The sequence below is a fragment of the Ictidomys tridecemlineatus genome, chromosome 6, assembly GCF_052094955.1.
Source record: "Ictidomys tridecemlineatus isolate mIctTri1 chromosome 6, mIctTri1.hap1, whole genome shotgun sequence".
NCBI lineage: Eukaryota > Metazoa > Chordata > Mammalia > Rodentia > Sciuridae > Ictidomys > Ictidomys tridecemlineatus.
Window position 1 is genome coordinate 63,592,997 of NC_135482.1, and position 13,207 is coordinate 63,606,203.

The 13,207-nt window shown below is 42.2% G+C and overlaps 1 protein-coding gene across 2 annotated transcripts; it reads right to left on the reverse strand.

Annotated features, from left to right (window-relative positions):
• Positions 1-544: 544 nt before the first annotated feature.
• Positions 545-4,840, reverse strand: Dazap2 (DAZ associated protein 2). 2 transcript variants are annotated; one of them, XM_005324964.5, is made up of 4 exons: positions 4,684-4,840; positions 3,564-3,682; positions 2,999-3,167; positions 545-1,968 (listed from the first exon to the last, which is right to left on the reverse strand). In XM_005324964.5, the coding sequence occupies exons 1-4, from the start codon at positions 4,694-4,696 to the stop codon at positions 1,646-1,648; spliced, it is 624 nt and encodes a 207-aa protein (XP_005325021.1). In that variant the 5' UTR covers positions 4,697-4,840; the 3' UTR covers positions 545-1,645. The 2 variants fall into 2 exon arrangements, with proteins under 2 accessions (XP_005325021.1, XP_005325022.1); XM_005324965.3 differs by having other exon boundaries at positions 1,686-1,968; positions 2,922-3,167.
• Between the last annotated feature and the right edge of the window lie 8,367 nt (positions 4,841-13,207).

The window sequence follows — 13,207 nt, forward strand, 5'->3', positions numbered from 1 at the left end:
GAATTTAGTTTCAAAATGAGGTGTTTAAAAGGTACAATATTTTGGTATAAATTATTGCTCCTCAGATATTGTTTACTTTGGAATTAAGCTAGCCCTCCTTCAAGGTCTTTATGTATTAACTTCATTGTCCAAGCTCAAGCAACCCAAGATCCAAAGGCTGAGCAATCAATCTTGGCAGCCTAGATTCCAGTATTTCCCCACACAGAGCTTTGGGAAAACTAACTGAAGGTCACCCGGAATGTATAGAGGGATTGCAATACTAAGACATTTTCCTCAATTTGAACTGCAGAGCAAGTAAGGAGAAACCAATTTTGTTCCCTTAGTAAGTTTAGGTTCAGAATCCCAGAATATGAAAGTTGTTTAGGTAATAAAGTGAAAATAGGTGTAACATCTAAAGTGAAATTCATGAAAATAGTCAAATCTTGGCCTTGTACTCCTGCATTTATTTAAAAGAAAACAGAACAGCAGCAGCACCTAGCTGAGATATAAAAGAAGTTATATGCAGAATAGATCTAAAAACAAGCTAAGTAAAGAATCCTTGGAGTGAGGTGTAATGCAACTTCATCACTTTATTCAAATCTTCAAAATAGTCTTTATTCTACATTTTTAGTATAAAAAATCCACAAGTTAAGTGCACCACAGTGTAGAGAGAGACATACAACGCTGAACTTCCATAACAGTCAATGGTACAGTCAAACATCACATGTACAGAACACAAAATTTAGATGAACTGAAATTATAAGATAAAATAAAATCCAATTTCAGAAAACAAAAATCAAAATATTAAGGATCCCTGAAACATTCTTAACCCTAATGAGATTCACTGGACTCAAGTCATTTTACAGTGAAGCATTCACATATGACCCTATTAACCAGTTTAGGAATTCTTGGGAGCTGTGAGTGGTAGCATCAGACACTGACAAAAATGGTAACCAATTTTTGATCTGAAAACTCCCTTTAATTTGGCTCTAATGTCAAGCCTTTGAAATGCATCCTCCTCCTTGCCCCTCATATTTTAAACAAACTTTTTTATGGGACAGTTTGCACTGATATCCTTTGTTAAAACAAAAGCTGTTTCTGGCACCAAAGCAAACTAGGTTAGGTTTGTGTATGCAGAGACAACCTATGAGGAGGGTCCAAAAGGCACCCTCTAGTTTTGCCTGAGGAGATGCCAAAGCAGAAGCAATGCGCTTGGGGCACAGAGGGGGTTTCAGAGGATCCTTGTGAAAGACGAGTTAAAAGATGGCAAGTGGGGAGAAGTGCAAGGAGAGAAGGAAACAAGTCTGACTGGCTTTCTGTCCTGCACCACTGATTTAATGGAGATTGGTGGGAGGAATGGAAGACTAGGGTTGGAGATGGCACATGAGGCAGAGGATGGAAAGGAAGAGGCAGACAACTAATGCATTTCATTTAACAAGAAATATAAATCAAAGACTTAAAGGAGATTAAAGACCAATCAGAATAATTTGGCAACTTTAATTCTTAGGAAGATCAAAGTTCCCTCCAAACCTAATTTGATGTTTTATTACTAAAAGCAAAGACCAGTATGGTACAGTATTACTCCAGAGGAATTAAAGGAAGATCCTTAGGGCTGCTTCACCCACATTCATTTTATGAATGGACACCTCCCCTACCTTAAAATGCTTTAGGGAGGTACTGCTACCATTACATGGTTCCTTATTAAATTTGAAAAGTGCCTGAAAGTTTGGGCACCAGAAAGACACCCCAACAACATGTGTCTAAACTGCAACTTCAGGTTAATATGACTAAAGCAGTTACATTGTGAGAAGTGCTGAAGGTATGTGATGTCTTTCCCGGCACAGAAGCGGCCTTGGTTCCTCACCAGATGGTGTAGCCACCATCTGAGCCACCCATGAAGAAGTTTCCCTTCCGCTGAGTTACGAGGACGTTGGCTCCCTGCATGACTGCAAGCTGAGCAGCATTGGGAGGGCATCCAGGAGGCGGAGGCTGAAAGGAAAGGACAGGTAGAATGGGCAAAGGGAAGAAGACATGGGTGAAGCAGAGTACCTTAAGAAGATGGCAGAGTGCTAACCAATAACATTTAAGGAGCTAGTGCTGCCACCACATTGAGTCCTAAAGCTGGTGTATTTTCTCTGTGAACCCAAGACACAAACAGGAAAGGGAGTCTATCACTCATTCAAAGAGTTCTAGCTCCAAGATTAAGCCTATGGATACCAGCCCCCAAATAATTTTCAGGGTAGAAAATCACTCCTATTCATTTTCCCAAAACAGGGACAGATCTCACAGGATCCCTAGGTAGTTGTGTTTTGGGGATGCTGAGGGGCTTTGCACACCTAAACCTACATTCTACCAATGAGCTACATCCTAGCCCTCTAGTTTTTAATCAGACCACTATACTAACTACAGGTTTGCTAATGACACCATTTCCACTTCATCTCTAGCATACGGTTCCTGAGTAGATGGCCTTAGCAAAGACCATGTGGGCTCTAAATCCCATGCACTGGGGAACTAAGCAGGAGACACTGAAAATTAAAATCCCTATCTTTCTAAAAGCTACTTTCTAGGGATTATGCATTCTACTTTTTTAATCATCCAGTTCCTAATACAATATCATGCTGATAGCAAATATCAGGTGAATGCTTATGGAATGAATGAAGAGCATTACTCGACTAGTTTGCAGTACCAAAATGAACTGGAAAAGCAGCAAGCAGGACTCATGAGGCAAGAAAACAAAGCAATCTGGTTAACTCAGACCCCAGTGAATGTGCCAGATGCTCATCACTTGCCACAGTTCTACTGCCCCCTGACCACTTTTTGCCTATCGGATAGCAATAGTTGCACTAATACTGGCAATGATTTTCCAGGATGATAAGAGAATGAAGTCACTGCAAAATGTTAAAATATATGGGCTGAGTTTCTTCTGATAAGGTCATACTCACAGGAATGTTGCCAGCAGTAGCCCCAGCTCCAAATCTGGCACCTGCGTCATACCCTCCTTCCACCAGCACTGTTGAGCCAGGTGGATAGATGGGACCAACTGGATAATAAGCCATAGGGATTGTGGAACCTAAAGGCCCAACAGCCACAGACTGGGCCATGGGAAGATACAGAGAGGCGCCAGGAAATGCAGCTGACATGGTAGGAACTGTGGCAGCCCCTGGGTGCACAAAGCTCGGACGATAGAGCTAAAAGGGGCAGAAGAGAAAGCAAAATGTTACTCTGTGACATATCTACTTGAAATCTCTTTAACAAGTCAATTCTGAACTCTCCATATGCAGATTACACTTTTTATGTTATACAAGTTGTTTTTCCACTGGCATTCAATATTCTGGATCATTTCCTGCTATAGCCAGTGTTAGGCTAAAAGCCCACAAACTCATCTTCTTAACAGCAACCTGTACAGAATAACTTGCTGAATAACATAAGATAGTCAGATAATGCAGTCTCAACTCCAACAAATTGCTGGATTTTGTTTTAGATTACTCATGTGGACACTTCTGTTTCTAAGAGCAGACTTAAGGACTGAAAATATTGTCCAACAGTATTCTCAACCAGTTCAAGTTTGATAAACTCAAAAGTACCTCTGAGTAAGCAGGTGGAGCATCAGTATAGGGTGGAGCCTGAGGAAGATGCAAGGTCTGAGGGTATACCGGATTCCCAGGAGGCTGCACTGGGTAGGTTGGCTGCGTTGGATACTGACCTAGAGGACAAGAAAAAATATAGGTTGCCTACTATACAGAGCTACCAAAATTAAGCAAGACATACCCTACAGCTAACTTAGTGGAAGAAGCAGAAGATTTATAGACTACTCCAGAAGGCCTGACTTCTGAAGCCAAGAAAATAAGCATTGTCTTTGTATCTTTATAAATGGAAGGTGCTGGGTTCTGACTGGACAGGAAAGGCGCTGTTCCCACTAGCATACTGATGTAAAGGAAAAATCTAAACGGCCCCCTCCGGAATGCAGGACAAATCTGGGGACCCGTTCCTGAGGTTCTGGACTGTTGATGTATCTACGGTGCTTCTGCTCTTGAGTAGTCTTCACAGGCCCAGCTGTAACCACCCCAGACTTTATGAGTAACGGTGGTTCTAATTATTTGCCTCGCAGATTCTTATTCAAGGTCGACTTCCAAATAAAGAGAGTACGTGAATGGAAGTGAACCCTGAGATCGGGAAAAAGTGAAAGGGATCATGTTCTGGAAAATACATTGGTACAATCACAGGGGCAGGGGTAAAATCTAGCCTCGCCAGTGAAGGGCAAAGAATGCGCAAGAAAGGGGGAAAGGGTCCTTGTAGGCCCCGGCCGCCCACCAACCGGCACTTCACTAGTTAAGCCCGGTGCCCTGCCTGTTGTTCTTAAGCGGGGCGCCCCGCCTCTGCCAGCTCTCCATTGGCCCACCCTAATCCCTGCTCTAGCTCCCCATTTGCTCCTGAAGATGTCCATCATGACAAGGCCCCCCCACACATCGGAGCCCGCAGCTCCAAACTGCGCCACAGAGTTTAAGAGCTAAAGGACTGGGACGAAGCGAGCAGCGGTAGTTAAGCAATGACGAAGGCGTCAGCTGCAGCCCCCAGGACTGCGGCCGGCCGAGGGGCGCGGCGCAGCCCGTCCCAGACCTGGCGTTTATTGACCCTGGGCTCCGAATCCGCTCGCTCCCGACCCGCACTACCCCTGCGACGGCCCCAGCCGCCCCCAGTCCTTGCCTTTGCTGTTCATGGTGGCTGCGGGTCCGGTTTGACTCGGCGTCGCGGACGGTTATTTTTTTCGTCCTCTTCCTGTTCGGAGTCACTTCCGTGTCACGTGACGATCCGCCCGCCCGGCGTCACCCGACGCCCAAGTGCCGTTGCCACCGGAAGCCCCGCCCCTTCGCCCGGCCTCCAGTCCTTGAGGGCAGGGCCCGCGTGGCCCCGCCCAGACGCCCTAGACTTCTACCCCCACCCCTATCCCTCTACTGGAGGAAAACCAAATATGTACAGGTATTGTAAAGAAACAGGGTCTGTTCTCTCGGTCGGACGCTCGGAGGCTGGACGGTGAAACCATTCTCCGAAACCTTTTTCTGCCTACGCTCACTAACTCAAGGTCGCCTCACCTTGGCAATCTTTCCACAAGAGGCATAGGTTACTACGCATTTTCCAAACTGCCTAAAATATTTTCCCCAAGTCTTGGTCTGTTTTGCATTACGTTTCCACCAAGCCCAGTGTCAGCTCCAGCTCCGGAAAGATTTATTTTGTTAATACAGTTCACACTGTCCTTTTTGAAGTAGACCCTCCCAGGACTCTTTGCTGTTTTGTACCAGCTACTAGCTGTGAATGGTTACTTCTGTGTGTCCTGACTTTTTCACTTAAAGGAGGGAGTTGTGTTTTGTGGTGCTCCGCAAGAGCTAGCTGTGTTCTGAAGCCCTACCCTTTCTTTGCCATCTGTTACAGGTGACCTGCCTGGGTGCCTTGTGGATATTTGTATGTTTCACCTCAAGTTTAATTGTCTTGAAGGGCAGCGATTAATTTTTTTCCCTTTCTTCATTCAAAAATATCTGCTGAGCACCTGTTTTGCACAAGTAAGGAGATGGAGCTAAACAAAACAGCCCAACACTATAATCTTGTGGAGTTTACATTCTATATTATTCTTATTAGAATAGGTAGAAAAACATCTAAGACAGGAGGGCTTTGGAGAGAATAGCCCTCAATAACATTAGAATCCTGATAAATATTTTCTGGTTAGTTAATTAAACCAATAAAAAGAGCCATACTTACTTCAACTGGGTAAACCCTTGGTTGTATTAGGTGCAACATCTTTATTTTTATTCATTTATTTTTACATGGCGCTGAGGATCGAACCCAGAGCCTCACGAATACAGGCAAGTGCTCCACCACTGAACCACAACCACTGAACCACAACCCCAGTCCCTAAACCCTTGCTTTTGACCAGTATTGCATCACAGTTTGCAGAATACTCTGAAACAATCTCATCTGGTCTTCACAGTTTTCACAACAGTCCTATGTGGCAAGCAGAGCTTGTTTGAGCATTCCTGGTTTTAAAATTAGAGAATTGATCAAAAGAGATTTTCCCCACCTTCACACATTAACAAGCTATTTACAGAATCATGTTTTTTGTCAGAGCTCCCAGGTTCCCAGGTCAGTGTTTTTGTTGTTTTGCTTTGGTTTTGTTTTTATGTTTAATCAACACACACTACTTGGTATGACTAAGATACTTGAAAATTAAGTTAGGCACCTGTAATCCCAGTGACTTAGGAAACTGAGGCAGGAGGATCTCAAGTTTAAGGCCAACCTGGACATCCTATCTCAAAATAGAAATAAAAAGGCTGGGGATATAGCTTAGTGGTACAGCACCCCTGAGTTTAATCCCAGTACAAAAACAAAAGCCCACTAAATGGTAATTTAAGACATTCACTTATTCAATAATTTATTTGTAGGTCACTTACAAAGGCCAGACATTAAGCTTTCTAATTCAGGGACTTGCAAACATTTTTTGATGAAATCCATAGTAATACACTTTAAATCATGACGCAGTACACATTTATAACTATAACTAAAGCAACATTAGTACTTACCCTTCTATGTATAGTACACTGTGATATTTTCTATTTTCTCCTATTTTGTCTTCTCAGTTCTGATTGTTTCACATCCCACTAACAAGTCAGGACCTACAGTTTGAAAAGCACTCTTTTTAGTGGACTGTCATCCCCAAGGCCTAGCATTTTTTCTTTACATGATGTTTGCAATCAGTAATTGGTGAATAAACTAATAAATAATTCCTTGGAGGTCAGACCAGGCAAATCTTCTCTGTATCCTAACTTTTCCAAGTCAGATCCTAAGTGATCTCAATTCAAAGTTTGAAAATGGAAGAGGTCACTAATCTGCCTTCACTCCTACTCAGTGATCAGGAACTAGGGAAAAAAAAAAAAAAAGGAATGAGCACAGGAAAGGAAACTTCCCTATGTCTCCTTCTGAGACCTCAGGACCCCTGATATTGTGTTCACTGTAGTAGTCCATGTCAATAAGAGTTCAGGAGGTAGACTCAGTATCAAGATACTAATTCTTCCAGGCACAGTAGTACATATCTGTAGTTCTAGCTACTTGGGGTACCGAGGTGGGAGGATTATTTAAATCCAGCTTAATGCCAGCCTGGACAACATAATGAGCCCCCATCTCAGGGCGGAAAAAACAGACTCTGCTACTAATTAACTGACCTTGATCCTCATCTAATCAGCTCCCACTTATTCCCTACTATGTATGAGTCAGACACTGTAACAGGCGCGTTCATTTAATGTTCATAGCAGTCTCTGAGGAATGTGCAGGTAAAAGAGCTATATTTCAGACATGTTAGTATCTGAACTAAATCCACAACTGCATAGGCAAAATCTAAATTCAGGTCTACTTGACTTCACAAGCCAATCATTGTTTTTAATCTGTTGCCTCCCAAGGGTCTCAGTTTCATCATTTGCCAAAGGGATCACACAGTCCTTGTTTCACCTCCAGCTCAAATCTAGATTCTGTTTTAGGGGAGAAAAAGAACAAAAGGGAGAGGAAGGAGAAATGGACAGATTTGATAATAAGCTTGAAAATTCTGGTCAGGCCCTACTAATGCTAAAAATTAAATAATTCAACCAGGCATGGTTGTGTACTCCTGTAATTCAAGCTACCCAGGAGTTTGGGTCAGGAGGATCAGAAGTTAGAGGCTAGCCATGGCAACTTAGTAAGACCCTGTCCCCAAATAAAAAGACATTGGGGATGTGTCTCAGGATAAAACATGCCTGGGTTCAATTCCCAATACTTCAAAAAAAGAAAAAAATAATTTTATATATTTCTATGGGATGGTTCTTCCCAGGACCTCTCCATGGTCCAGTGACTAATAGGTTAACCCTTGGTACCCAGGAACCCCCTTGGACCTAGCTAACATTCCTTCAGGTTGCCCTTAGATTGGTCAGTGTCTTCTACAAGGTGTTTGAAATATTTTGTTTATCATTTTGAGACCTGGGCATTGAAAAAGCCTATGAAATCATATATAGAGACACCCAATCTCTTCGACTGTGCTCAGGGAAGTTTTCCTGGTAGAAATGATGTCTGAGTTGAAATTTGAAGGGTGAGGCCTGGGGTTGTAGCTCAGTGATGGAGTGCTTGTCTAGCACATGTGAGGCACTGGATTCAATCTTCAGCACCACATGGAAATAAATAAATAAATAAAGATATTATGTTTATCAACAACTAAAAATATTTTTTTTTAAATTTGAAGGGTGAGTGGAAGTTAAACAAGTGAAAATGGGTTCCTAGAAGAGGGGATAACATTTGCAAAGTCCTAGAGAAGAGAGAGAGCTTATAGAGAGAAAGGGCATGAAAATAGGTCAGTATGGCCGGAATACAACTGGTAAGGACTGGTGGGGATTGGCAAGAAATAAAGCTGAAGAGGTAGATAGGAGACAGAACCTGCATAAACACTCTAGAGCCCATGTAAAAGCCTATATGAAGACACTGGATTCTACCCTAGGTACTGACAAGCCACTGAAGAGTTTTAAACAGGAGAGTGGCATGATCATGCTGTTTGTGTAGAGCAGGCAAGAGGAGGATACTGGGGATCAAAACCAGGGCCTTGCAAACTGGGCTACATCCCCAGCCTTTTTTTGAGAAAGGGTCTCATTAGGTTGTCCAGGCTGGCCTTGTAATCCTCCTGCCTCAATCTCCTGAGTGTCTGGGATGATACGTGTGTGCCATGGTGATCCAGGATCATGTCTTTTTCTTTTTGTAATACTGGGGATTGAAATCAGGGGCACTTTACCACAGAGCTACATCCCTAGCCTTTTTAAATTTTATTTTGAGACAGGTTCATATTAAGTTGCCCAGGTTGGCCTTGAACTTGCTATCCTCCTGCCTCAGTCTCCCCAAGTTGCTGGGATTACAGGTATGCTGGCTATATTTTTATTTTTTAAAAAGTCTTATCAGGCAGCTGGGCACAGCATCACACGTCTGTAATCCCAGCAGCTTGGGAGGCTGAGTCAAGAGGATTGCAGGTTCAAAGCCAGCCTCAGTAACTTCAGTGAGGCCTAAACAACTTAGTGAGACCCTGTCTCAAAATTAAAATTTTAATGCACCAATTTAAAATAATAAAAAATAAGGAGCCCAAAATGTAGCTCAAAGGTAGAGCACCTTAACTAGCTCCTAGGTCTGATTTCTTTTCTTTTTCAAATATTTATTTTTTCAGTTGTTTATTGCAGGATTATTTGTAATAGTTGTAGTTGGATACAATACCTTTGTTTTATTTTATTTATTTTTTTAATTTGGTGCTGAGGATTGAACCTAGGGCCTCGAACATGCTAGGTGAGCATTCTACTGCTGAGCCACAACCCCAGCCCACCCTGGATCTGATTTCTAGCAACACACATACATTCACACACACAAATAAGAAGATGACTCAGGAAAAAAAAAACTCTCTAGTTATAGAATGCAGAATAGGTATTAATAGAGGTAAACTGGGCATGTTACCACATTCCTATAGTCCCAGCAACTCAGGAGCAGGAGGATCACAAATTCAAAGCCAACCTCAGCAACTTAGTGAGGCACTAAGCAACATAGCAAAAACCCTGTGTCAAAATTAAAAATAAATAATTAAAAATAATAAGGGCTGGGGGTGTAACTCAGTGGTAGAGTGCCCCAGTACCACCAAAAAGAAAGAAAAGGGGAGCAAGAGGTGGAATCTAATCCCCATTAGATTCCAAGAAACGTCATTTAGGTAAGGGATCATAGCAGACTGGCCTAGTGAAGTGGCAGTAGAGAGAAGTGGGGGAATTCCAGATTGATTAGGAGATAGAAACAACTGGACTATCAGGATTAATGTTCAGCATTAATTAACAGGAGTAATGGCAGGGTTGAAAACTCCATAAAGTCAAAAGACAAATGACAAAACAGAAAAAGATATTTGCAATTCATATAATATCCCTGCATATCAGGAACTCCTAGAAATCGGTAGGCGTATAATCAACATTAGGAAAAATAGCAAATAATATTTACAGAGAGTTCACAGAAGAGGAAAAACAAATAGCCTCCTAACATATGAAATAATGTTTAGCCTCAGTCATCATAAGAAAGCAGCAAATTAAAACCACACAGATACCATTATCAGATGGGCAAAAATCCAAATGTTTGCTAACATTATTTTCAGGGCTGTGGATAAACAGACATTCTAATTTATTTATGGTGGGAGTGTAAATTGGTATGATACCTATAGGGTGAATTTGCCAATATCTATCAAAATTGTAAACATACCATTTCCACTTCTGGGAATGATCCCTAAAGATTTATTTGTACTCAGGAGAAACACCGGTATGTATAGAGTTGTTTATTTTTTATTTTTTTATTTTTATTTTTTTAAAGAGAGAGTGAGAGAGGAGAGAGAGAGAGAGAAAGAGAGAGAGAGAGAATTTTTAATATTTATTTTTTAGTTCTCGGCGGACACAACATCTTTGTTGGTATGTGGTGCTGAGGATCGAACCCGGGCCGCACGCATGCCACGCGAGTGTGCTACCGCTTGAGCCACATCCCCAGCCCTAGAGTTGTTTATTGCAGGATTTTTTTTAATAGCAAAAGATTAGAAATAATCTATGTGTCCATGAATTGGAAACTGGTAAAATAACTCTTAGTATATATAGATAATGAAATACCATGTGGCTGTAGCAAAGAATGAGAAAGTTCTCCAAGATATTTTTTAAATAAGAAAGGAAAGCGAGTGGTGGCACATTTCAGTAGTTGAAAGTAGAAGGATCCCAAGTTCAAGGCCAACCTGGGCAACTTAGCAAGGCCCTGTCTCAAAATAAAAAATAAAAAGGGCTGGGGAGGTGGTTCAGTGGTAAAACACCCTTGGATTCAACCCCTAGTGCTGCTGCTGCTGCTGCTGCTGTAATAATAATAATAATAATAATAATAGGATGAAGAAGAGGAAAAAAAATCAAAGATGATGGCTAATGAACTCTTAGTATGCCTTGGGCCAGGCACCGTGGTGCATGCCTGTAATCCCAGCAGCTCAGAGGCTAAGGCAGGAGGATCACAAGTTCAAAGCCAGCCTCAGCAAAAGCAAGGTGTAAGCAACTCAGTGAGACCCTGTCTCTAAGTAAAACACAAAAAAGGGCTGGGGATATGGCTCAGTGGTTGAGTGCCCCTGAGTTCAATCCCTGATATCCCCCCACCCCCACACACACAGAATGTTCCTTGGTCAAGATAAATGCTAGATGGAAAATTACAGCAGATGGAAAATTATAACAGAACTCAGTAAATGCCATATTGGATATGAGTAAGCTATGGTAAGAAATTCAGGAAACAATGGTGACTGCTGTGATTTTGATATAGTTTGTCCCCCAAAGATTTATGTGCTAGAAGCTCAGTCTCTAGTATGACAGTTGTTATAGGACCTTTTAGAGGTGGAACCTAGTAGAAGGTGATTAGGATAGGGCATCGCCCATGCTGTTCTTGTGGCAGTAGGTCAGATCTTATGTGACCAGACTAGCTCTTTTATGTGTGTGTGTGTGGTGCTGGGGATTGAATCCAGGATGAACCAAGGGCCTTGTGCATTCGAGGCAAGCACTCTATCAATTGATCCCCAGCCCCCAACTAGCTCTTTTGAGAGTGGGATATTATAAACCCAAACTATCCTTAGTACTTGTCCCTTTCTGAACACTACCAGTTCCCTTCAGGCTTCATCATGTGACACAGCCTTCCTAGAACATTGGCACCCCAATCACCAGAATCATGAGCCAAATAAACTACTTTCCAAATTATCCAGTCTCGCTGGACACAATGGCACACACCTGTAACCCCAGTAACTCTGGAGGCTTAGGCAGGAGGATTATAAGTTCAAAGCCAGCCTCAGCAATTTAGCAAGGCCCTGAGTAACTTAGCAAGACCCTGTCTCAGAATAAAAAATGGGCTTGGATGTGGCTCAGTAGTTAAGTGCCTCTGGGTTCAATCCCTGATACCAAGAAAAAAAAAATTACCCAGTCTCAGATATTTTTAGAATTTTATTTTGAGACAGGATCTAAGACAGTGAGTTTTCCTGCTAAGCCCCCTGGTCTCAGTTGGACTGATTAGAATTAGTATACAATTATTGAACACTTACAATGTATTATGTTCTTTACTTATGTAACTAGAAGAACAGAATAACCTCCTATTTCCCAGCCCAAAGAGGAAGGTTGGAGCTTTGTTTAAGAATCCAGTCAGGCTTTTTGAAATAACCTTTTCAAAGTCTTAGCTGGTTTTTGTGTCACTAAGGGAACAGTTATTATAAGATATATGGCTCAGAAGTGGACCCTGCTTTCTTATTCCTGGCAAGCCACTATAGGAAAGGTGCAGATACTGCTCTGCATAATGAATGTAAAACACCAACTCCACCATGGCTGGGCAGCCTAGGAAGTCTCAGGGGTCTCTTCTTTTTTTGGTTGTGGTCAATTTTCTCCCTGTGAAATCCCAACTCATTTGTATTATTTGGCTTATTAAAAATGCAATGGTCTGATATCAATGCATACCAAAATGTTCTGGTTTGGGGGTTTAGAATTCATTTTTTTCTTTGAGGTGTATGTATGTGTGTGTGTTCCAAAAGTTACCCAGGGCACTGAGAAGAGCAGAAGAGCAGAGCCTCATCTGTGTCTCAATATGGCCAGGATACTCAAAGGGATACCAGTCTTCCATAGACAATTCTGATGGATAGACTGTGCCCAAAGCTTATTCCTACAAGGCCACTATGGAACCTCTTCCTTCACACACACACACACACACACACACACACACACACACACACACACACACACACCCTTCTCACCCTCTGAGGTGTTGTCCAGAATCTAAGCTAAACTGTCAGATTTGGAGAACTGTCCTTCTGGGGATAGCTGAGGGACCAGAGGGAAGAAGCATCTGGGGCTTCCTAGAAATTAATGGAAGTTTGAAGGAGAATTTCCTGGGGACAGAAGTAGACCTGAGGACAGGAAGCCAAGTTATGGTCTGGGATCCATTCATGTAAGGTCCTTACACCCCTTAATTAAGACTCAACTTCTTGCCAGGTGCAGTTGCACACATCTGTAAGCCCAGCAGCTCAGGAGGCTGAGGCATAAGGATAGCAGGTTCAAAGCTAGCATCAGCAACTTAGCAAGATTGTAAGCAACCTAATAAGACCTTGTCTCAAAATAAAAATATTTAAAGGTGGGGTGGTAGGGATGTGGCTCCATGGTTAAGC